Below are 25,720 nucleotides of genomic sequence, written 5' to 3' on the forward strand. Positions count from 1 at the left end.
TTCTGGTAGTTCACAGATTCCTTGATGTCATCTTTGGACCTCCAATTAAAAAACCCTTGCTTTAATGGCCTCCCATTATCCTCAGCATAATGTCAAACTTTTTTACACAAATGAGAGAATCCAGATAAGCAGAAAGAAAAGAGGCATCTATTCATAATCCAGTTATCTAGAGAAAACCGTTTTCTTTTTGTAAAGCAAGTAAAAAATGAACTTATTTAAAGAAACCATTTATCATTTCCCAACACATCAATAACCAAGTAGAAAATTAAAAAAAAAAAAAAAAAAAAAAAAATATATATATATATATAAAGCCTGGGCAACATAGTAAGACCCCATCTCTACAAAAAATATAAAAATTAGCTGGGCATGATGGCACACACCTGTAGTCCCAGCTACTCTGTAGGCTGAGGCAGGAGGATCATTTGAGTCCAGGGTTCAAGGCTGCAGTGAGCCATGATTACACCTTTGAATAGCCACTGCACTCTAGCTTGGGCAACATAGTGAGACTCCCATCTCAAAAAAAAAAAAAAAAAGACAAGGAACTAATAATTAGGATATACAAGGACCTCTTGGAAAATCAAAAAATAATTTTTTAATTTTTCCATGGAAAAACAGGCAAAGATTATAAATAAGCAAATCACAGGAGCAGAAACTCAGCTGGCTTACAAGTGTATGAAGAGATCTTCAGTCTCAATTAGTAATCAGAGAACTGTAAATCAAAGCAAAACAAACAAACATTGGCAAATATTTTTAAACATTAGATGAGACCAGTTGTTGGTGAGAATATGGGAGAAACAGGAACTTCTGTGTACTGCTAAGGGGGAATGTAAACCGAGTAGGACATTAGAAGCTACCAGTGAACTTGTCACTAGGGAAAATGGTCTGTAAACATGGTGGATCCATATCATGGATTATGCTGCAAGTAACAACCACATCGACAGATCTCTAAGGTCACCATTGAAGGAAATTAAGAAAATGAGATCTATAATAGCACAAAATCCTCTTGTAATTAGAAGGCACATACATAAAGCAGTACTGTGTAACTTATAAAGATATGTACATATCTAAGATACGTCTGATATATCGTTGGGTACAAGAGGGTAGGTGGGGTGCAGAGGGAGTGGGAAAATCACTATGAAGGGGAAAGATAGTAAAATACAATGAGAAGGGCCTTGCACAGCCCGTATTTGATAATGGGCTAAGAAGTAATTAGAAATTTTGAGTGACTGAATTCCCTATACCTGAGGTCCCTCTTTAAAAAGCTCACCCTTCTTATAGATGAAGAAGCCAAGACTCTAAGTTACAATGATACAAAGTAAACTACCAATGACAAAGTGCTCAGTCAACCTTCTGCCTTCTGTTTATAACACTAACCTGCCCTAGTTATATCTAAAGAAAAATTTACTTTCATACAGATTTCACAGCTTCTCAACATCCGTATACCTGGGAAGATAAGAACATTTGTATATCCTTCCATGTGAGTCCTTGTGATTCATTCAGGCCGTAGGTTAAGTTTCCTTTTAGTTATTCCAAGGAGAATCACCATGACCAAGCAAAGCAGGTTCCAAAGGCAGGAAGCAGAAGTAATATGCTATGGAGGTACCTTTCTGAAACAGTCTCTTCCGCTGTTGTGGGGTCTTCGGGCAACCCTTCAGTTTAAGTGCTTGGTAACAAGGCTGCCAAGATAGGCTGACCCTGTAGCTTTTGTAGTCTCTCGTACAGCACTGGTCAGATCTACGTAAGCCTCATCAATGCTGGTGCATTCAATCACAGCAAAACGAGACTTCTTCCATCACTTCAACACTGGCTTCCCGGTACTTGGTGAGGTTAGCTTTCCCATGGTACTCACGAACTTGTGCCAGTAGAAGGCCTGGACGTAACTTCTTTGCATCATCTGCCTATGTATAGTGACCCAAAATGCACGAGCTTCGTAACTCACTGCAATTATTCTGCCACCCTTGCATGATTTGTACTGTACAACTGCACAAGGTTTATTCCTCAGATGAAGATTTTGCCGCTGCTCCATTTGAACAAAAAAACAGTCCATGTCCATGAGAGCAACCACACGATCCTGTCCAGTAGCCATTTTTCAAGGTAACAGACACCTGGCCAGACTGCCAGCAGTGGGTGCTGCAAATGCTGGGCTCAGTGCCCACTGGAAGGAAGGAAGATGGAAGAAGGGCTTTTGAATATCTTTTTGCCTTTCTGGGAGCGGGCCAGAGAGTTTCGAGACAGATTTATTCCCCGTGATGATGGAGGAACAGAAAAGGGGTCATGAAGGATCCTGTCCAGGCAACCGTCCCCACAGTTCGGCAGGGATCAGCTGAGAGCAGTGTGCCCAGCAACAAAGCCACCAGACTGAGGACAGACAGCACACATGCTGTGTAGAGAAAACCATTTTCTTTCCTTACGTTTTTTAATGCTCCTAATTAATGTATTTTCTAGCTCCATCTGTCACTACTTCCCAGCTTGCACCTTACGCTTTAGCCCAATACAACTATTTTCTATCCTCTGAAAGAGATAGGCTACCTATCACAGTATTTTGTTAATTGTCTATATGTATACTTAAATTTTTATTTGGTTGAAGGTGTTGATAGTACATTAATTTTTGTATATTGAGAGTTTAGAGTCTAGCTTAGTGACTGATACATAGTACATATTCAGTAAATATTAGCCTAAATAAGTGAGTTGCAAAATTTATACATGTTTGTGAAAGAAAATAAGAAAGGAAAAAGAACAAATTACCCATGGTCTCATCATCCAAATGCACCAACTGCTGACATTTATATGTCTACTGTGATCTTGTGTGTATAAATTTCTACTTTTTAGAGCTTAGTTCCTTCATAGATAATTTAGGGAAGAGAGTCATTACCCTTTCCCACTTCACGTAGACATTATTAATTTAGTATATGCAAAATTCCTAATAATGCTATTAAATGATTTGGCCTGGAGAATATTAACCATACTAAATTTTACTGTGTTCTACAATACGGGAAAATTGTATGTATGTCTGTTTACCCTTCCTTCCCTAGAACCTCATTTTGGGAGGGTTGAAGAAATTCTTCGGCCGGGCGCGGTAGCGCAAGCCTGTAATCCCAGCACTTTAGGAGGCCGAGACGGGCGGATCACGAGGTCGGGAGATCGAGACCATCCTGGCTAACACGGTGAAACCCCGTCTCTACTAAAAAAATACAAAAAAAAAACTAGCCGGGGGAGGTGGCGGCGCCTGTAGTCCCAGCTACTCGGGAGGCTGAGACAGGAGAATGGCGTGAACCCGGGAGGTGGAGCTTGCAGTGAGCTGAGATCGTGCCACTGCACTCCAGCCTGGGTGACAGAGCGAGACTCCGTCTCAAAAAAAAAAAAAAAAGAAATTCTTCATGTGATTCAACTTCATATACCCACATAACTTAGCTTTTTATGTGTAATCCTTCTTAATACTACTATGTAAGCTAATCTGTATTTTTGGAACAGAATAGTCGATATACTGATGGTACTTTTCATTATAGTGCTTTCCTAAGGAGCAGACTGAAGCTTGGAGAGGTTAGTAGCTTACTGGACTCTAAACTCTAGACAGATAAAAATTAGTACACAGTGAACGCCATCAAGAAAGTATAAGATTTTAGTGCTAGTCAGTGGCAAAATTGAGACTAGAATCCAGGTCTTTTGGCTCCAACTCTTCAGTAGTTTAATGTTGTTGACTTGTCTCTTGGGAAGAACTGGCAAAGGTTAATTGAAATGACTGGCTCTGACCTTTTTTTTAAAATATACTCAACTGCTAATGGAATTTCATCCTACCTTGGATTTCTGCTTTTTTTCTTTCATTTTTTCCATGAAGGCTTTGTTTATTTTTTATTCTATTTGCAAGAAAAGAGTTCTGGGTGACTTATGCCTTGTAATGTTTCTTGGTTCCCACCCTTCTGTCTTCTACTTAGCTCTTGTCTACTTCTCGAAGGGAAAACGTTTAGTGGTGAATGGGAAAGATGCCAGATAGTGAAAGTTTTAATTCATGGATGTATGGCTGTGATGATTACTTTAGTTGTTTTACCTACCTCTAAGAGGAAATTCATTATTGAAATTGAGGAAGCCCATGTATGTTTTATTTATTCTTTGCTTCATTTTATGTTTAAAATTTATTTTTGCTTCATTTTTAAAATGACTTCATTTTCAAGCCTCATTGTGTGAAGGTTGGGGCTTTGAGCAAAAAAACACATTTAGAATACTAGTCTTGAAAATTGCTGAGAAATTTTAACTGTTCTCATAATAAAATGATAAGTAAATGAAATAATGCATACAATAATTAGCTTAATTTAGCTATTTCACAAATGCTTATTTTAAAACATTTTGTACGTGATAAATATATGCAATTTTTATTTGTTAAAATAAATGAATTTTTAAAATTTCTAGATCTTGGTTACTAATTTCTCTTACCATTTAGCCATTTCTGATGGCTGCTTTTGTCCCAGATTGCATCTTCATTTCTTTATGTTCAGCAGCTTAAGGGAGATTACAGGCAGAGTCTTTGGATTTGATTTTCTTCTCTTTTGCAATTAACTTGACCTCCTCTTTACTTTAAGACAGGCTGTTAAAGCCAGTATGTTACTTGAGGCAAGATGTTTGATACACTTTTCAAACATCTTAGCACACAGATGCTATTGGACTGTTAGCATATTGCACAAAACAGAATTAGGTTTATAAAAGAAAAAATTGAAAGTTTTTGGGGAAGTGTTTTTTTATAGTTTATGACTTCTTTAAGAGGGAAAGCTCTTGCATAGTTAATTAAGGATTGTCTAGTAAGTTTTGACAGTTGTAAACAGAAGCTTATAAAGCTCTAACATACATGATGGAGAAAATGGGTTGTTAGACACAAAGGTCTTCTGTGTACATGGAAAGCTAATAGCTGTCAATTCTGAGACAGGAACTAGAAAATAATATCTGAAGAGTAAATGGATTTCTTACTTAAATGTTAAATTTCCGTTATCTGTGCTTGCAGTTTCATCTTTTGCAAGGACCTTATGATGTCATTGCTTAATTCTGATTCTCATACTGCTGTGAAACAAAGCCAGAGCTGCCTCAAGTTAGGCCCTTAGGAGCCCGGTGACTGGGAAAGGGAGGCAGCTTTCGTTTGTAAGAGGACTACATGTAGCTATTGTTTTTCTTTTCTTCTTCTTTTTTTTCTTTATTTTATTTTATTTTATTTATTTATTTATTTGGTGCTTGGAAAATAAGTTTCACAATAGCAATCTGGTTTTGTATTCTTTGTTCTGTTTTAAGAGAATTTTTTTTTTTTTCTTTTCTAGCCATGAAGATGGACCTACCGCTAAAAAATTAAAGACTGAGCAAGGGGGTGCCCACTTCAGCGTCTCCAGTCTGGCTGAAGGCAGTGTCACCTCTGTAAGCAAAGCTTTTCAAGTGTGCTTCCCCCTTTGCAGGAAGGTTGGGGCTTGAGGAAGAGTGCATCAATTTTTGTTAGTCTGTTCTTATCACTTTCAAATAAGATCATGATCACTTTCTCTGGTCCTTGCTCTATAGAAGCCATAAAGACCCATTCCATACTTCTTTAAGTAATTATTATCATGAATTGCCTACAGAATTATCTATATGACATAAGGTATATAGAGCTCTTTATAATCTATAGAACATGGAACATCTCAGTGTTGAGATTTTGCTGTTGGCATTATTTTGCAGCTTTTCAGCTAGTCAAAATGCTAGGACAAGTGGGGGTTAGTGGTATGAGCCTTAATCTTCAAGTACGTACAATTTAAGTTAGTGTAACTTTCCTAATTTCTAACATGCAACTTTAGAATAGGATTCACAAGTTTAGGATTTCCCCAAGAAAGTATCCTTTGATACATGAGATTTTTATTTAATGAGAAATTTTTTGGAACTTGAAAATACTACCTTATTTTATTTACTTATTTATTTTTATATCTTGCTCAGCCAGGAGGAAGAATATTTTATTTAATTTTAGAAATACATTGTCATTGTCACCCAAGCTGGAGTACAGTAGTGTGATTTTAGCTCACTGCAGCCTTGAACTCCTGGGCTCAAGTGATCGTCCTGCCTTAGCCTCTTGTGTAGCTAGGACTAAGGGCACATGCCACCACACCCAGCTCTTTTTCATAGAGGTGGGTCTCAGTATGTTACTCTTGGGCTCAAGCAATCCGCCCGCTTCAGCCTTCCGAAGCACTGGGATTATAGGCATGAGTCACTGCACCCAGCCAAATAGTGCCTTCTTTTAAGCAGCATTAGTGTGAATCGACAGAACTTAAAAATTGGCCAATAACTTTTTAACAAAATATACTAGGAAGGATAGTCAGGGAATAAAGGGCATGCCTTTATTCTCACCTCAAACAGAAACTCAGAAAAATTGAATGTGTAAAAAAAAATTTAAAAATTTTTCTTTAATTTAGATTTCATTTAGATGTTTTATATATAATAGTAAAGGAAAAAGTCATGATCTTGTTCTGAGAGCTTTTCTGCTTCCAATACCCTAGCAAACTGGAAGCTTTAGTATATTTTGGAACCCCATCATTTTCTTTCTTATGAGCTGAGTGGTTCTTCGGCCCTGTGAGGGGTTGGGGCCAGCAGATGAAAAACAGAGGTATAATCAGAAAGTTCCATATAATATGGCAGGGTTTCGTCTTTCAAACTTCCTCACCCAGCACTGCAGTACATCTTTGTACATAATCTGCTTTTACTTTCTGAGGATGTATTCAACCTGGATATGCTTGTATATTCTACCAAAACTTCAGTGCCAAAGGGTCAGCAGCAGTCCCACTAATGGGCACTTCGGTGAATCAGGCATTAAGCTGTATTTCTCATGTTATCTTAGTGGGGCAAGTATATTCGAAACCGACCCCACACTGCAGAATCCTCTACTTTCTAATTGGTTGGGTGACAGGATATACAGGCAGTCTGTGCTACACAAAGCCTTCCAGCTGGGCTGGCTGGTGGCTTGAGCTGTAATACTTTTCCGACCCCTCTGGAAAGAAATCAGCTTGCATAAAGCAAGGTGAGTGAAAGCACAGAGGGCAGCTGTTGGACCACTGAAATCTGCCGGCCCTAGAAATGAATATGAGTAGAAAAGGCCTTCTCTTTGTCTTTGGTTTTATTTTATAAGAGCACACTTATTACATTAAGCCATCCTGTATTGCCTGGGGTACTGCTAAAAAGAAATAACCTGTCTGTTGGTATATTCTAGGTTGGAAGTGTGAATCCTGCTGAAAACTTCCGTGTTCTAGTGAAACAGAAGAAGGCCAGCTTTGAGGAAGGTGAGTGGTTGGCTCTGCATTTAGGAGAAGCTGTTTAGTTAAGCTAACTGATTTAAAGTCTAGATTAAGAACTGTAGCCTTTTGTTGTAACACTTTAGCATTTTTCTTTACTGGCGGATCTTTGTGGTTTCCCTTGTTAGGCAACATTATGAGCACATGAAAGTGAACTCAGCACAGATTTTCCCAGAAAGGAACTAACTTGTAGGTCTCTGTACTAAAAAACTTTGGGCCAACACCTTGGCGCTTATAGCTCCACGTCATTGAAGTTTTTTAGGATTTTGTGGTGAGCTATAAATAAAACGCTTTTATCTCACATCTTCCTATTTTATTTTCTTTCTTTTTCTTTCTTTTTTTTTTTTTTTTTTTTTGAGACGGAGTTTCTCTCTTGTTGCCCAGACTGGAGTGCAATGGTGCGATCTCGGCACACCGCAACCTCCGCCTCCCAGGTTCAAGCAATTCTCCTACCTCAGCCTCCCGAATAGCTGGGATTACAGGCGTGTGCCACCATGCTCGGCTAATTTTGTTTAGACGGGGTTTCTTCATGTTGGTCAGGCTGGTCTTGAACTCCCGATCTCAGGTGATCTGTCTGCCTCATCCTCCCAAAGTGCTGGGATAACAGGCGTGAACCACCATGCCCGGCCACATCTTCCTATTTTTGGAGACACGTAATTCTTGTTCCAGTCCTAAGAGTTTGTGGCCGTTTTATAGTAGACCCAGAAAGACCTTGATGCTACCCTAAGTTTAATCCTTCTCAAAATGACTACATGGTCACTTTTCCTTATCAGATAGTACCTAGAATCCCATTTAGGCTGTGGCTAACATAAAAATAGCTTTCAGGGATGCACAGAGGGCCTGGGACTAACATTCATTCACTTGATTGCATTCAGGTTTCTGTTCATTTACCCTTTAAATGATGGCAACTGGCAGTTGTTAATCCTGCAGCTTTATGTATAAACTATTATATTCATTATTACTGGTCCAAATCTGGCCTGTCTGTGAGCTGACTTCTATGTATGTGAGTGTTTATGTTTGTTCATGTGTGTATAGAACTTTCTCTTCCAACATCCTGCCAGAGGCAGGGGAATTACTCTTTTTTTTTTAGTGACAGGGTCTCGCTCTGTCGTCCAGGCTGGAGTGCAGTGGCAGGATCATAGCTCACTATAATGTTGGACCTCTGGGCTCAAGTGATCCTTCCTCCTCACCTCCTGAGTAGCCAGGACTAAAGGCGCGTGTCACTGTGCCTGGCTAATTTTTAAATTTTTTGTAGAGATGGGGTCTCACTATGTGGCCCAGTCTGGTTTAGAACTCCTAGCCTCAAGTGATCCTCCCACTTCAGCCTCCCAAAGCTCTGAGATTACATGTGTGAGTCGCCATGCCTGGCCAAAAATTACTTCTTTTTCTTTTTCTTTTTTTTGGGGGAGACAGAGTCTTGCTCTGTTGCCCAGACTAGAGTGTAGTGGTGAGATCTCAGCTCACTGCAACCTTCACCCTGGGTTCAAGCAATTCTCATGCCTCAGCCTCCCGAGTAGCTGGAACTACAGGTACATACCACCATGCCTGGCTAATTTTTGTATTTTTAGCAGAGATGGGGTTTCGTTATGTTGGCCAGGCTGGTCTCAGACTCTTGACCTCAACTGATCCGCCCACCTTGGCCTCCCAAAATGCTGGGATTACAGGCATGAGCCACCGTGCCCGGCCCAAAAATGAGAGTTAAATGCCTAGAAGCACTACTGCCTGCAGTAGGTCTAATGTACCTTACTACTTAGAGTCTAGGAATCCTGGCAAGATCCCCAGATCTACTGTGCTGTTGCCCAGAGGCAAGCATGAGCAGCTGAGCCTCAGAGAGAACTTACAGTCTACCAGGCTAAATCCTGTCAGCAGGAATGCCAAAGGCCAAACCCATGAGAATCTCCAGAGGAAGAACAGCTTCGTTATCATAGTAATCTGCAGTCTCTTAAGTGGGGTGTATATGTTTTCGGTTTTGAGATGGAAGAAGAGCTTTTTGTCCTGCTAAAAGTTGCCATATAGGAGAAAAACTTTGAGTTTTAGCGCAAAACAAAACCTCATGTAAACAGAAGGAGATCTAAAGTTCTAAGTGACAGTTTTCTAGTACTGGTGAAAACAGTACTTCAGAATTTCTCTCTTTAATGTATTGAAGTGATCAAGAGACTTTCACATTATTATACCTGTTGTCTGTTCAGCTGTATATTGTTACAGGGTGTTTGGAAAGGGCCAAAGATGCTACTGTGACAAGTCAATGAACTCTTGTTTATCAAGACTGTTACGGTTTTGAAGGAAAATTGAGACTTTCCTATCTTTCAGTTGTATGTCGTCAATTACCTCAGCCAAAGTCCAAGGTCCCCTGTTTGGAAGTGATTAGACTCTGTGGTTGGTGTAGGTATGGTCTTTTCAGGGACTGAATCTACTGTCATCACCATTATATGGCAGCCACTAGCGGTTTCATATTTACTATGTTCAAGGCATTGTGCTAGCACTTTATTATGTTATTTTAATTACCCTGCATTAGCAGTTCTGCAAAGTTTTGTGAAGAAATGAAGAAAATGTTAGAGCTTTAACAGCTTTTGCCAGAATTTTTTGAGAGAATTGCTTTACTTGGGAAAATAACTTTGATAAGTGCTTAGGGTAGAGAATGAGTCTCCATCCCCAAACTTGGTTGGCCAGTCCATAGGCTTCAGAGGAAAGGGAAGCTCCTCAGCATCATGTAAGTAACTGGAGCTAGTTTAGGAGAGGAGGGACTTAGAAGAAGAGGAAAGAGGCAGGGAGACAAAGTGGGTGAATTTACGCACAGTCACGGCCTTCTACAACACGTTTCAAACTCATGACCACAAATTACTCAGTATCAGTAAAACTCTGGAAATGCCAGGTTTAAAGTGCTGTATTTGGGGAAACTGGCAGTTTGCATTGTTTCATGCAGAGCAGAGAAAGCACCTGAGCACACACGAGGCCAGAGTCTGAAAAGACCAGGAGAGAGTCAGTTCCTGAGAATCTACTCACATCTTAGGAAAATATGTCTTACCCATGGCCATGGGATTGGGGATTCACAGCAGTCTGGTGAAAATAGCAAGGGCAAGTGGACCCTAGATAGCATGTAAGTTACAATTAGTAACAGTATCAATTACCTCCATTTTACTGATGGATAAACTGTAAAACTGGAGAAGATGCATTTTCCCAAAGATCACAGGAATTCAAACACATGTCTCTTTCAAATACTGGATTTTTTACTTAGCCATACTGTTTATTTTGATTCCTAATGCCTTCCTTTCCTACGCTTTTTAAACAACATTTTAAGGTCATGTATCTGAAACCTTGTGCCTACTGATAGTACTTTTGATGAATAGACTGTCCTTTTATATTGAATGTGACTTTGAGACCCAGCATGTTGCTGGTATTTCGACAAAAGATGTCCCTCTGACCTCAGTCTGACTTGGTAAATCAGAGCCCTCTAGTGATGTCACGAAACCAGACTCTCCACAGAGCTGTTGGAAAATGGGACTGCTTCTTAGCAACTAGTTCTCCTCGTGGTTCTAACTTGGCTTCCCTTTTATCCCTTCTGCCGTTCTCGGTGCCAGCTCCAGAAATTCTGTTTCTTTATTAATGTCCTGTTCTTTGTTTTGGGCATCTTGTTTGTTTGTTCTTCCGCTAGGGCATCTTTTTACTAAGGCCCTTTATAAGCAGAGACTCACTTCTCTTGCAGGCCCAAAGAGTTCTCTCTCCCTAGTAGTGATCTTCTTTTAGAGAGATTTCTATCCAGAGTCGGGAGACAGGAATCCCTTCCCCTTTTCTCCAGTAAATTTATTTTTTAAAATTCAGGTGTCAAAAGGGTGATCAGCGATAGATAGTTGGTAAGATTGTTTGACCCTTAGGTAGAACTTGGCTGTTTTACCTATCATTATAAATTAAAATATGGGCATAATTACATTTCTCAGGCCTAATTGTAGCATAGTCGGACTGAGAGTCTTGTGATTCTCTCCCCGACATCAGCAGTCGACATTTTTCTATAGTAGGCAGCTGCACGTTTTCTTAACTTCTGGTTTTCAGTGTGAGGGATGTATCTTGTTCTAAGCTTACCGGCACAGAGGAGAGAACCAATGCCCTGAACCCCAGGAAGCATGTTCTTTCTGGCTGCCCTTTTCCCAGCCCCTTTCCTCCATTCTCCCTACCCATCACCACAGTGTTAGAATAGAAAACAATTTTTTTTCTCTTTTCCTTTTTTGTAAGAGGGTCTCACTCTGTCGGCCAGACTGGAGTGCAGTAGCATGATCACAGCTCACTGCAGCCTCAACCTCCTGGGCTCAAGTGATTCTACCACCTCAGCCCCCCGACCAAGTACCTGGAGCTGCAGGTGCATACTACCACACCAGGCTAATTTTTGTAGTTTTTGTAGAGATGAGGTTTCACCATGTTACCCAAGCTGGTTCTGAACTCATGAGCTCAAGCGATCCGCCTGCCTTGGTCTCCCAAAGTACTGGGATTACAGGTGTGAGCCACCAAGCCCAGCTCAGAAAAAATTTTGACTACAGCTGTATATATAATAATCATCTATCAGTTGTGAAAGTAGGGTTGTTTCCCTACATACGCTATTCATAAGCACATCATGCCATCATCTGGGATTTGTTATCTGTAGTTGTGGGTTTCACAGAGTCTCCAGGGGCTCTTTACATTGAGTTTATCCACTTGTTTGGACATCTTCCACCCAGCTAATCAACAGAGCTGCTAAGGAGGAATGCCATGATTTTCAACTCCTTGCCCTTTCCCAACTTAGGAAGAATGCTAAAATAAAATAATAAAATGTCAAAAGATAGACAGCAGATTCGAGAAGGAAAAGCCACATTACTTCTTTCCTCCAGACAATTCCTGTGCGATTATGTCTGAATTTATAAATTCCCACTGAGTATGGGAGATAATGTGAAATAGCTTCAGTGTTCTTGGTGTGTCAAAAACAGGTTTTGTGAGGACCTTAAGAGCCAAAAAGGATGGATATATGGGGACAGATAAAAGGATGGAATGTAACTTAACTTTATAATGAGATGATTCTCTGTTTCAGGGACCTTGTTTTTGCCACGGAGATTGTAGGTTCTGTATTAGGCTTGCGTGTAGTGACAGGGTGGCAGAGCTCCATGTTACCAAATTGAATTCACACGAGCATAACTGGTTTAAAAAAAAGTCTGTCAAGAGAAGACCTAAGTAGAAATAGTACAGGCCCCAAACAGCCTTAACATTTGACTTAGGTATAAGAGAGCAGTAATATGTACTTGTCCATTTGATTAGACGGTGATCAGTTCATTTTTTTTTCCCCTTTCACTTTATTTGGATTACATCTCATCCTAGAGTCTTTTTGCCTTTGTTCTTCAACCTTCTTTAATCTCACTTATCAGAAACAGCCTTTCATTTTTAAAAGGTATTTCCTAAAATTCACTTTTCCAAGCAATTTCAGCACTAGATAGGATATGGTACAATTAGTAATAATATATTCATCAAAGCCAGATAGTTTTCAGTGTTGTTTTTGTATGGTATAGCACTGTGCCATTTGCATAGCTGTTTACTTACATACATTATGTGATTTTCTGCCAGGAGTCAAGCCCTAAACAATAAACCCTAGAGAATTGTGATCTAGCAGAAATCTCTCTCGTGTTGGTGTGGGTTTGTGGGGGTGGGGGTGTGTGTGTGATTTTTTTTTTTTTAATTGATCCTGATTTATGTAATCTTGGGTATGAATTATATAATCAATTAAACTCTGCCCAGATAGATAAGAAGATAAAAATACGGCATATTTCTACACAGCACTGGTAAATTTAAGAAAAATAAGCTCTTTCAAATACCTTGAGCATCTTAAAAGGAAAGATACTAAATATACAGTCACTAAAATTTTAAACATCTTTAGCCCTATACAAGTTTTTTTTCTTAAAGAACTTGACATACTTTTTTTAGTCCTGTCTCCAAATAGCATTGATACATCTAGTCATGAGAAATTCATGATTTAGGATTCTAGAGGTTTAGTCTGTACTTTGTATTTTTATTAAATATCTCACTTGTTTTTCACTAGTTTTCTTCTTAACTCACTTTAAGTTGTTCAGCCTCAGAACTTGATGATCCAGGCTTATTTTATGCTTCATTTATCAAGACAAGTGGTCTCATTGTAACACAAAAATCAATCTGGAATTGTAGAGAATACCTGCTGAAAGGGTGTGTTATCTGACATAGTAATTATGCACCATTGGCCTTTAAAGTGTTGTTCATCTTCCATGTGGGCGGCCTGAGGCCCAGAGTAGTTAGGATGACTTTTCACAGATAATTGCAAATATGTGGAAGACTCTGGATCAAATTCCAGAGAGCCAATTCTCGGCCTCTGTGGCTTAAACCTTTTTACTGGTTGTGTATATTTCATTGGATGGCACGGCACCACCCTGAAGTTTACATCTTAATATAATGAAACTCGGCAGCCAAATAATTTAAGTGGAATCATTGAAATAAAGATGAAAAGAAAAAATAAAAAAACACATGACATGGAAACTAAAGACCATTATACACACATAATAATTTTTAAGTATTTTCATTTTTCAGCGACTCTTCCTAAAAGGCTTTCATCTGTTCTTATCCAGCTTTTAAAATCCTTTTAAGTTTCTGTCAATCTGTATCAGAATATCCCTAATTACAGGATATAGCTCTTGTAAAATGTAGCCTGGCTATCCATTAAGAAAGAGAAATGTCTGGTACCATAAAAATGAAAGCATGTTTGCTGTAGTTACATTCTGTTAACTGAAAAAAATCACAGGATCTATAAATTTAGAAGAAGAGAGCTTTATTTCATATAAAGGGTTTCAGCTTGCAAGGTGGAAATAGCAAGGCCAAGTGGACCCTAGATCGCATGTAAGTTACAGTAAGTATTAATATCCCCATTTTACTGATGGATAAACCAAAATTGGAGGAGACAATTTTCCCCAAAGACCACATAGGAATTCAAACACGTCTCTTTCAAATACTGGATTTTTTACTTAGCCATACTGTTTCTTTTGATTCCTAATGCCTTCTTTTCCTACAATTTTTAAAACATTATAGGGTCATGTATCTGAAACCTTGTACCTATTGGTAGGACTTTTGATGAAAGACTGGGAAAGGCTAGTCCTAGTGTATTCAAAGGCCAGGAAACATGGCTTCCAGCCAAAGCCCAGAGACAGGCACTATGAAGGAGGGTTTGGGGTAAGAGCATTATTGCTGACCTGATTGACTATACATATTCAACAGGTTATAGGAGGAGCTATGAATATTCATGAAGGTGGTCCTGATGCATGAGTATTAAACATGCATGCTACATAAGACCCATGTTCATATTGCAGGGAAGACTTGACATTTAAATATTACAATTAGACCCTGTACATCAAAAGGTCTTTTCAGGACACAGCACACAAATGTGCCATCTTTGTAAAACCCACTAGAACCAGTCCATGGTTGGTGGTCTTATCAGGAGAAAGTTACCAAAATCACTCTCTTGTCCAATCAAAGCTGTAGTTACGGCTGGTGGAACCAGAGTTCAGTAAGTCAGCATCTGGTAGAGCTGCAAATTGTTTTGAAAACAATATTGCTTATTCCAAGGCCAGTACTTTTTTAGCTGCTGAAGAAAAAGAAAAACCTTTTGGCAGTTAGAACATAGTTTATTCTTTAAATGTAGGGCTGTGACTTAATGCTCGCCTGGCATGGCTTTAGGTCCTGTTTACTACGCAGTTTGTTCTCTCAGTCTTATGATACCTACTTTAACATTAATGCTGGAAGGTTGTGTCTAAACTGCAAAAAGGAGGGGTATAATGAGACGCACCTGGCTGGGCGCAGTGGCTCACACCTGTAATCCCAGCACTTTGGGAGACTGATGCAGGCGGATCACAAGGTCAAGAGATTGAGACTATCCTGGCCAACATGGTGAAAGGCCATCTCTACTAAAAAAAAAAAAAAAAAAAAAAAAAAATTAGCTGGGCATGGTGGCGTGCACCTGTAGCCCGGGAGGCAGAGGTTGCAGTGAGCCGAGATCGTGCCACTGCACTCCAGCCTGGTGACAAAGCAAAGACTGTGTCAAAAAAAGAAAGAAAAAAAAATGCAACCTGCCCCCTTGTCGTGTCATGGCCAGAAACCCAGTTAAGGTTTTCGGGGGTCCGCTTTGTCAAGAGGGGTCCATTTGGTCAGTGGAGAGCTTGGGATTTTTAGTTTACATTTCTGTGAGCACCTGAATTTCTTCCTGAGAGTTTTTTTTAAAAGTCTTTATGAAATATATGACAGTGTCCTGTTTTCTCCTAGTGTTTTGTTTTCTCATGCTACATAGGAAAGTTGCTTCCCTTAAATGTGCTGAGTAATTTTTCTCTTTTTATATTAAAAATGGAAAGGATAATTTCCCATCTGGCTGAAAATGTGGAATTCATGAAGGCTTTCTCAGCATCAGAACTAAATGAGCCCAGAGTCCATTCAAGCCTTTATTTAATATACTAAACCACTCCTGGTACGAATCTTTTATGAAGGAGAGATTGAGAGAGAGACACTTTTAAACCATGAGGTATCAAAACAACTCACTGTCACAAGAACAGCAAGGGAGAAGTCCTCTGCCGTGATTCATTCACCTCCTGCCAGGTTCCTCTAATTTGATATGAGATTTGGGTGGGACACAAATCCGAACCATATCATTTCAGCTTGCATCAGTGACTTGGGCCATCAGTGCAACAAGGCATAGCTCACAATTGGTTCTGATGGAAATGCAGAACTCTTGGGTGCTTAGGAGAAAGGGCATCCAGCTTGCTGTTAGAGTTCACCCTTGCGGTAAGTGCTAATGAGTATGATTTGTGAGGCAGAGAGCGGTTCAAGTACTTATTCATGGCAATTTGATTCTTTCTTCCCACCTCCTATAGATTCTGCAGTTCTTCCTTCCATGGTAGATCATTGTCATATAGGGTATTGCACTTGGTTCTCTTTGAACTGGGCTGTCTTCAAGATTGCTCCATAAGCCCAGCTGGTTGAAAAAGGAAACTGATTTCAGATTGTACTGATGTGCAAACTGCTTTAATCAATGACTTCAGGTGGTTTTGGGGAAAATTGTCTCCTCCAATTTTAGTGGCAAACAACAGAAGCTCTTAACCAATTAAGATATTTAGGAAAGGATGTTAGGCTTTTGTTAAAATAGTCACTAATCAACTGAAATGTGTTAAGAGGAGCCAAGAAACAGCTAAGAGTTCCACTTAAATGTAATAAAAGTGTTTGGGTCCTCCCCTTTCAAATTGCATGCCCAAGGCAAAAAATATGCTGACACAGGAAGAAGTGGCAAGTGTAATTTGGTACAGTTAACCTGTCAGATCCATCCGTGTCTACATAAAACCTAGAAAAATGTCATGCTTGCTTCTTTGGCCAGAAAAGGGAAGGGAGTTTAATTCCTTTATAGAACAGTTTCAGCAGGGCTGGAGAATATTACCAGCTTAGATGTTTTTGGAAATTGGAGAAAATTTAACTTGTTTTTAGAGGTTCCTTATGGACAGTTGGAGAAAAATCTTCAGTTAATAGTTATAATTAAAGGTCCGTTTTCATTTTCCTCTGTCAGATTAAACTACTGAAATCTGTAGTTATCTGTTCATGTCTCTCAGCGGTAATGAGGCTCAGCCGTAACACTCAGGATAATTACTGTACTTCATTGGTAGCCGTTGAAGTCAGAGGAGCCATTGCTCATATAAGAACTACTTTTTTACAATTCCCTTGCTCTTGGAATCCGATAGTGTTTTCTTGGGACATTGAGAGTAACTTATGCTAAGTTTTCATACTTATTCTGTGATGGAAACATCTAGTTTCTCTCTTCTGTCTGTGGTAAATCTCTACAAGTCTCTTAAATTGCACTTATTAATTCTACTTTTTAAGATAGCTTTATTGAAGTAAAATTTTCTACTATAAAATATACTGGTAAGTATAATTTGATGAACTTTTGTAAATTATAGAATTGTAAAATTATCACCACAGTTCAAAGAACATTTCTCTCACACCCAAAAATCCCTGGGACCTGTTCATAGTCAGTTTGGGTTGGGAGTGCACACAGGTGGGGGGAGGTTGCAAGGTGATGCCGGCCTACATGACTTGTTCTGATAATCTTGAGTTATTGCCCCATCTGTTGAATGGGCTGGCTCCATCTTGGGCTTGACCAGTTAGTTGTAAATTAGCTGCAGCCTTCAAGTAATCACCTGGTGGTGGAACATTCTACAGATACCTGGATTGTCTCTGGAACTTCTAAGCAAACATAATTAGACAAGCTAACAATGCAAGGGAGTGTCTGGTGGAAGGGAGGAGAGTAAAGGTTGTTATTTCGTAACTGAAAAGTTAATACAAAGAACCTAAGAAGGAAAAGTTTAAGAAAAAAGGACTAAAAAAATAGAGTACTTGGATACACTCCAAGTTTGTTCTTTTCTAAAAATGTTTTAACTACTCTATGTCATTTGCATTTCCCATGTAAACTTTAGCATCAGCTTTTCTTTTCTTTTTTTGAGACAAAGTCTCACTCTGTCTCCCAGGCTGTAGTGCAGTGGTATGATCCTGCCTCACGGTAGCCTCCGCCTCCCGGGTTCAAGTGATTCTCGTGCCTCAGCCTCCTGAGTAGGTGGGATTACAGGCATGAGCCACTACGCCTGGCTAGTTTTTGTATTTTTTTAGTAGAGACGGAGTTTCGCCATGTTGACCAGGCTGGTCGAGCTCTGACCTGAGGTGATCCACCTGCCTTGACCTCCAAGTTTTGGGATTACAGGCGTGAGCTGCCGTGCCCAGCCCAGCTTTTCAATTTATATGAAAAAGCCCACTGGTATTTTGATAGGGATTTTATTAAGCCTATAGAAGAATTAAGGGGAAATTGCCATTTTAATAATACTGAGTTATCCATGAACATGGAATATTCATTTATTTAGATCTTTTTCTCCATAATGTTTTATAGTTTTTAGTGTACAAGCTGTACACCTCTTTTATTAAATTTATTGCCAAGTATTATTTTTGATGATGTTGTAAATGGAATTGTTTTTTAATTTTATTTTTGGATTGTTTGTTGCTGGTATATAGAAATGAAATTATTTATTTGTGTATTGATCTTATAGCTTGCAACCTTGATAAACTTATTAGTTCTTGTGGTTTTTTAAAATACACTTCTTAGGATTCTCTACATACAGGATCATGTCTGCAAATAAAGAAGGCTTTACTTCTTTTTTAACTTGTATGTTTTCTTTTCTTTTCTTTTTAATTATCGTGCTGGCTGGAACTTCCGGCACAGTGTTAAATAGAAATAAGCGTGAACATCCTTGCCCTGTTCCTGATCTTAAGGAAAAAACTGTGTCTTTCACTATTAGTATGATGTTGGTTGTAAGTTTTACCCAGATTTCCTTTGTCAGCTTGAGAGTTTCCTTCTATTTCTAATTGGTTGAAAGTTTTTATTATGAGTGGATGTTGGGTTTTGTTAGGTGCATTTTCTGCCTCTGTTGAGATGACTGTGATTTTTTTTTTTTTTTTTTTTTTTTTTTTTTGAGACGGAGTCTTGCTCTGTCGCCCAGGCTGGAGTGCAGTGGCGCAATCTCGGCTCACTGCAAGCTCCGCCTCCCGGGTTCACGCCATTCTCCGGCCTCAGCCTCCCAAGTAGCTGGGACTACAGGCGCCCGCCACTGCGCCCCGCTAATTTTTTCTATTTTTAGTAGAGACGGGGTTTCACCATGGTCTCGATCTCCTGACCTTGTGATCCGCCCGCCTCGGCCTCCCAAAGTGCTGGGATTACAGGCTACAGGCGTGAGCCACCGCGCCCGGCGAGATGACTGTGATTTTTTTTCTTCTGCTAATACATTAATTGACTTACAGTTGCTAAATCAACCTTGCTTTCCAAGTGTAAAATCCAGTCATTCTAAAAAATCCTTTTTATATATACTGAATTCATTTAGCTAATGCTGCAGTTTGAATAATGTCCCCCAAAGTTGATGTGTTGGAAAGTTAATCCCCATTCTAACAGTGCTGAGAGGTGGGACCTTTAAGAAGTGATTACATTGTGGAGGCGTCATTCTCATGGAAGGATTCAGGCCCTTATCACCAGAGTGGGTTAGTTATAAAAAGGATGAGTTCGGCCTCATTTCTTCTCTGTCTCTGGCTGACTTCTACCTTCTGATGTGGGGTGACCACCTCCAGCTGCTGGTGCCATGCTCTTAGACTTCCCAGCCTCCAGAACTGTGAGCTAAATAAATACCTGTTCTTTATAAATTACCCTGTCTTGGGTATTCTGTTACAGCAGCACAAAATAGACTAAGACAGCTTATATTTTGTTAGGATATTGTTTGTAGTTTTCTTGTTTTGTGTGATGTCTTTGTCTGGCTTTGGTGACAGGAAAATACTGGGCTCATAATGAGTTAGGAAGTTTCCTTCTCTTCAAGATTTCTATTATTTATTCTTTACATATTTCATATAATTTACCAGTGAAGCCATCTGAGTTCTTTGTGGGGAGCTTTTGTTTTGTTTTTTTTTTTTGAATTTTGAGATTGTTTCATTTGAAGGTCACCTTAATGCTCTTAAATTCACAAATATGCTAATTTAAATACCAAATCCTGTGTATCTAAAACATACATTGCAAACATACAAATATCTCTTCTCTTCACATGTCAGTGCCCATTCATGTCATGGTTTGGAAATGGGGACAGTAGGTTCCCCTTAAGCTGCAAGTCAGCATATGTTTCTTTATAATTAACTTTAGCAAAATTTATACAAAATAGTAATTAGCAATAATCTTCTTTACTTGTTAATTCAAAAGAAAATACCTTCAAAACTGCATTTTGTTAAGGTTTCTGTACTAAAATATAGAAAAACTACACAAATATTGAAAAGTTTAAAATTTCTTAATTTTTTTATTCCTGGTATCACTACCACAATTTACAGGGCAATATACTTGATGTAATGAAGAAGAAACAGACAAAACTACAACAGATAAAAGAACTCCAGAATGTACATCTAATTGACACTGTATTGCATTCATTAATAGCTGCACTTTTGCAAGCTGGCTATGACAGTCCTGCACAAGAAGGGATTTCTGTTTAAGCTGCAATAACTTTTCTGACTATGGATCATCATTCCTTCTGCGGCAGATTTTTATAGTTCCTCTAATGCATTTGGGATGACTATCTCAAATAACCTGTAACTTTTCTGACAACTCCTTGTTCTTTCTCCTGCTAAGAAATGTAGCCCATCTCTGCTGTTTTTGGGACCTTCTGTTACCGTATCTATCACGTCTACCACCAGATCCATAACCACCACAACAGGAACTACCCGAGCTTCTTCCACCAAAACTGCACCCTTTAATGGGTTCATAATTTGATGGTTTTTGTCTACTAAAATTTCCAGAATCATTATAGTTCACACCACCACAATAGTTGCCACTGCCAAAATTTCGTCCTTCGTTGTAACCATCATATCCTTCACCACTATCACCATACCTGCCATCGTGGTTTTCATATCTTGGTCCACAGTCTACATAGCCCCCACTACTGCTGTAGGCAGGCCCACCACCATTGTTGCCACCATCACCTCCACATCCATTATATCCACCATTACATCCTCCATAACCACCTCTGCTGCCACCACCTCTACCTCCACCACCAGAGCCTCCTCTTCCACCAAAGTTTCCACCACAGCCAAAATTACTTGCACCACTTCCAGAGTTTCCTCCGCAACCCATAAAGTTGTCAGATCCACCTCCGTCACCCCTGTGATCCGGCAGACTGCATCACTTGTTTAGAAAGGGCCCTTTTCACTTTACAGTTGTGCTTGTTAATAGTATGGTGTTTCCAAACAACAGTTTTATCAATTGTATCATGATCATCAAAAGTTAAAGGTATACATTCTTTTTCCACTCTGCCTGTCATCCATAACTTGTATGGTTTCAGTCTTGCTATAGTTTTCAGAGTAATTTCTCAAACTGTATCTTCTTTAATACTACCAGCAAAAATTTTCTTCACTGTCAGATGGGCACCGGGCTTTACAGAATCCTCTCTAGAAACAACTGTCTTTGGTTCCACTCCACACCCATCAACCTTGTGTGGTCAAGCACACATTGCTGTATCCACCTCTTCAACACAAGAGTAAGCCACAAAACCAAAGCCCCTGGAATGTTTGCTTGGAGTTCTCATTACCACACAATCTGTGAGCGTACTGCCTTTCTCAAAATGTTCTCTTAACCCATCTGTAGTTTTAAAACTCAGACCACTGATAAACAATTTTCTCAACCGCGCTGGGTTCCTTTGGATCATGGCCTCCCTCCTCTTGGTGGCAGCAGCAGTGACGATGGCCGGAGCCAGCCTAGGGGCGACCAGGTAGTGGTTTTACCTGCATTTTAAGACTAGACTTGCCTCCTCCAACTCAAGTTCAGTATGGAACTGTGAGGAAGAGGTTGTGGGAAGCTTTTTATTACTAATTCAATTTTTTTTTCTTTTTCTTTTTTTTTTTTTTTTGGATACGGGGTCTCACTCTGTCGCCTAGACTGGAGTGCAGTGGCATGATCTTGGCTCACTGCAACCTCCGTTGCCCGGGTTCAAGCCATTCTCCTGCCTCAGCCTCCCAAGCAGCTGGGATGACAGGCACCTGCCACCACACCCAGCGAATTTTTGTATTTTTAGTGGAGACGGGATTTCACCATGTTGGCTAGGCTGGTCTCGAACTCCTGACCTCAAGTGATCCACTTACCTCAGCCTTCCAAAGTTCTGGGATAACAGGCGTGAGCCACTGCTCCGGGCCCAATTTTTCAACTAATAAATCTGATCAGTTTTAAAATTTCTTCTTGAATCAGTTTTAGTAATATGTCTTTATAAGAATTTTTCCTTTCGTCTAATTTGTTAGTATAACATTGATTATTATTCCCTTATAATAATATTTTTGAGATCTGTTCTTTATTTCTGATTTGGGGATTTTGTATCTTCCCTTTTTCTTGGTCAGTCTAGGTAAAGGCTTATGGATTTTATCTTTTTAAGATCCCGGCTTTTAATTGGTTTTATTGATTTCTCCATTCTCATTTAATTAATTTCTGCTCTGATCTTTATTATTCCATTCCTCCTTCTTAGTTTGGCTGTAGTTCGCTTTTCTTTTTCTTGTTTCTTAAGGTGGAGGGAAGCTTAGATTATTGATTTGAAACCTCTTTTCTAATATAGGCATTTAAAGCTATACATTTCCTGCTAAGCAGTTTTCTAGTTGCACACCACAAATTGCGATGTGTTATGTTTTTGTTTTCATCCAGTTTAAATATGTTCTGATGTCTTTCATGATTGTTTCTTTGACTCTTAGGTTATTTAAATGTGTTCTTAAATTCCAAATATTGAAGATTTCCCAGTTTCTTCCTGTTTGTTGATGTTTAATTCTGTTGTGATTGGAAATCATACTTTGAGTGGCTTCAGTCCTTCTGAATTTATTCAGACTTGTTCTTATGTGGTCTCACATATAGTCTGTTCTGACAGTTGTTCCCTATGGCCTTAAAAGGTACGTGTATTCTCTTGTTACTAGGTCAAGTGTGCTGGAAATGTCAGGGCAATTTGGTTGATAGTTTGTTCAAATCTGTCTTTTGATTCTCTATCTAGTTGTTTTCTGTGGTGTTTTGAGTATTGAAAGTTATTCACCTTGAGACCTTGTGTGCTAGTGAGACCTTTATGATTTTTGTCTCACCTAGCTAAACCAGCTTGGGTCATGAGATCCTAGTGAATTTTTACAGGGTAACACTAAAGAAAACATTGTCAGTTCAGGTAATAGAGTATATTTTAAATACGGGTCTTCAGGTATTGGCATTTTAAGAAAAATAAACTTAGCTATGTGTGCTGCAAGTTTGTGTGTGTTTCTGAATCCTTTGCTTCGAGTAAAAATTAATTTATATTAGTAGAGGATAAATTTACTTAGTACTGGAAAAATTGTGTAGATTTTAGGAACTTGTTGGAGCAGAAAAGTGATTAGTTGTGAGAAATGAAAGTCAATTTTAGTGGCAACAGGTATATCAAGTACATCAAGTCTTAGATTGATGTTTATAGATTTTGAAAATTTACAGGTTCATTATTCCTTTCATTTGTTTCTTCTTTTGTCCCATTTTTGTCAAGCATGTATTTATTTTGTTTGACTCCTTTTTTGTCTCATGGACTGAGAAGAAAATATAACTAAGGTTGGATTATTCCCGCAATTTGCCCTGTGTCTGATTATTCTTAGGTGGATTGTAATGAAGCCAGCAAGACGTATACATAGGAATTTTAAATGTATAGGATTGTAAGAATGGTAAAAACCACAAACCAAAGATAAGATATGCCTGTAGACCTGCTTCAAATTTCCTGAGGACAGTAGATGAAATTATTTCTAAGGGCCTTTTTTACCACTGCTCTTTAAGTATATGAGTAATAAACGAAAAGAACAAAGTATTTGGTTCAGAAAGAATAAAACAAAAAAGAAAGAAAAGGATCAGTGAAATAGAAGTATCCTAAGTGTCACCCCATGAAAATTGTCTTCCTGTTGAGCGCTCACTAGAAATAGAAACAATTGTTTATTGTCTCCTGGTATGACAATCTCTTAACTGTTTTGAGATGATTTACTTGCTGCTTAGGCTTCTCATTAAGAATAAGTACATGCTTATATGGGGGAAAAGGCAAATAGTAATATAATAGCATATAAAGTTAAAAAGTGGACATCTTCTTTATTGTCTCCCTCCCTTTGAAACTCTGCCCATACCCACATTCTCTGTCTTCATAGGAATAACCCTGTTCATCCCTACTAATGCCCTGTATTGTGATCAAGATGGTTAATTGTTTTCGGGTGTAATGAATTGGGAATATAGTCAGAGACAGTACATTTTGGGAGAACTCTCCGTTCCCAGTGGCATCAAGCAGCTTGAGCTAAGAAAAGAAAAAGGTGTACACCAAGATGAGATGAGGCATACTTAGTAAGCAACAATAAAAAGCCACGATGTCTTCATGCATATAATCATGATAATGTTGGATGTGATATCTCATCTGTGCATCTGCATATATCTCTTACATAGCCTGTTATTCTTTCTGCATTTCCCCCTTCAGTAGAGCTTTATTGTAACTATTTCCATCTCTGTAAAATTAAGGGCGGGGAGGGGGATAAAAGAGAGTGCTAGACTGTCTACTCCCCTAAGGGGCAGCCAGTACTAAATACACAGCCTACAGGTTTAAATTGAACGAACAACAAAAAGACATGTTCATTCCTTAGGCTTTTAGAAGAGTAAACCAGTGAGGCCTACACCATTTGTTCATCCCTTCAACAGATATTTGTTGAATGCCTACTGTGTGCCAGGCATACCAAGATACAGACAGTAAACAAATAAGAAAATATATGTCAAATGGTGATAAGCACTTGTGTTAGTGTCCTGTTGCTGCAGTAATGGAGTACCACAAACTGAGTGCCTTAAAGCAATAGAAGTTTATCCTTGCAGTTCTGGAGACTAAAGTCCAAAATCACAGGACTGCTTCCTTCTGAGAGGTGTGAGGGAGAATCTGTTCAGTGCTCTCTTGTAGCCATTGGTGACAGCTGGCAATTCTTGCATCCCTTGGTTTGTAGATACATTACTCTTATCTCTGCGTCTCTCTTAACAGGGAGTTCTTGTATATCTGTATCCAAATTTGCCTCTTATAAGGATGTCAGTCCTGTTGGATTAGGGCCTTTCCTAGTGACCTCATCTTAATTTGATCACACATCTGCAAGGACCCTTTTTCCAAATAAGGTCACGTGAGGTTTTGGTAAGGACAGGAATGTAGGGACGGGGTGGGGATACTGTTCAACCCGTGGCAGCACTATAGAGACAAGTTAAAGCAGGATAGTGGGATAGGGAATGCTGGGTTGAGATGGGCTTATAATTTTATGTAGAGGATCAGGGAAGTCCTGACTGTTGAACTGAGAATTGAGGATAGTGAGAGAGAGAACCTAGTGGATATCTGTGGGAAGAGCTTTGCAGACAGAGGGAGCAGCATGTTCTTGAAAAGCTCAGGATGAGTGTGCTTGGCTAGAAGCATCAGAGAGGCCTGTGTGGCTGGAGCAAAGAAAGTAGCTGAGATCAGAGAGCTGGCTGGGGTACATAATCACGTAAGGCCTCCTAGACCTTTTGCTTTTCTCTGAGTGAAATATGAAACCGTTGAAGAGTTTGAAGTAGTGGATGATCTGATTTTATATTTCATACCATGTTGAGGAAAAGGGCAAGGTTAAGGTAGGCAGATGAGTTAGAAGGCTTTGGCATTAATCCACGTGACAGGAGGTAGCAAGAAGAGGTCCGATTTTTTTATCTGTTTTGATAGTAGAATTGTCAAGTTTTGCTGATCATTTGAATGTAGAGTGTGTGAGAGAGAAAGAGGTTAAAAATAACTCCCAAGATTTTTAGTCTGAGCAACTGGACGAATTGCCATTTGCTGAGAAGGGGAAGATGGTCA

At 39.3% G+C, this 25,720-nt stretch overlaps 1 protein-coding gene across 1 annotated transcript in view; it reads left to right on the forward strand.

Annotated features, from left to right (window-relative positions):
- The window catches only part of XRCC5 (X-ray repair cross complementing 5), a 98,525-nt gene that overhangs the window by 47,591 nt on the left and 25,214 nt on the right, over nt 1-25,720 (forward strand). The window contains exons 15-16 of the mRNA XM_005574228.5: nt 5,298-5,391; nt 7,202-7,271. Of these exons, the coding sequence (XP_005574285.4) occupies nt 5,298-5,391; nt 7,202-7,271 (164 nt within the window). The remainder of the gene's footprint in view (nt 1-5,297; nt 5,392-7,201; nt 7,272-25,720) is intronic.

This window comes from Macaca fascicularis, chromosome 12 (genome assembly GCF_037993035.2).
Source record: "Macaca fascicularis isolate 582-1 chromosome 12, T2T-MFA8v1.1".
Lineage (NCBI taxonomy): Eukaryota > Metazoa > Chordata > Mammalia > Primates > Cercopithecidae > Macaca > Macaca fascicularis.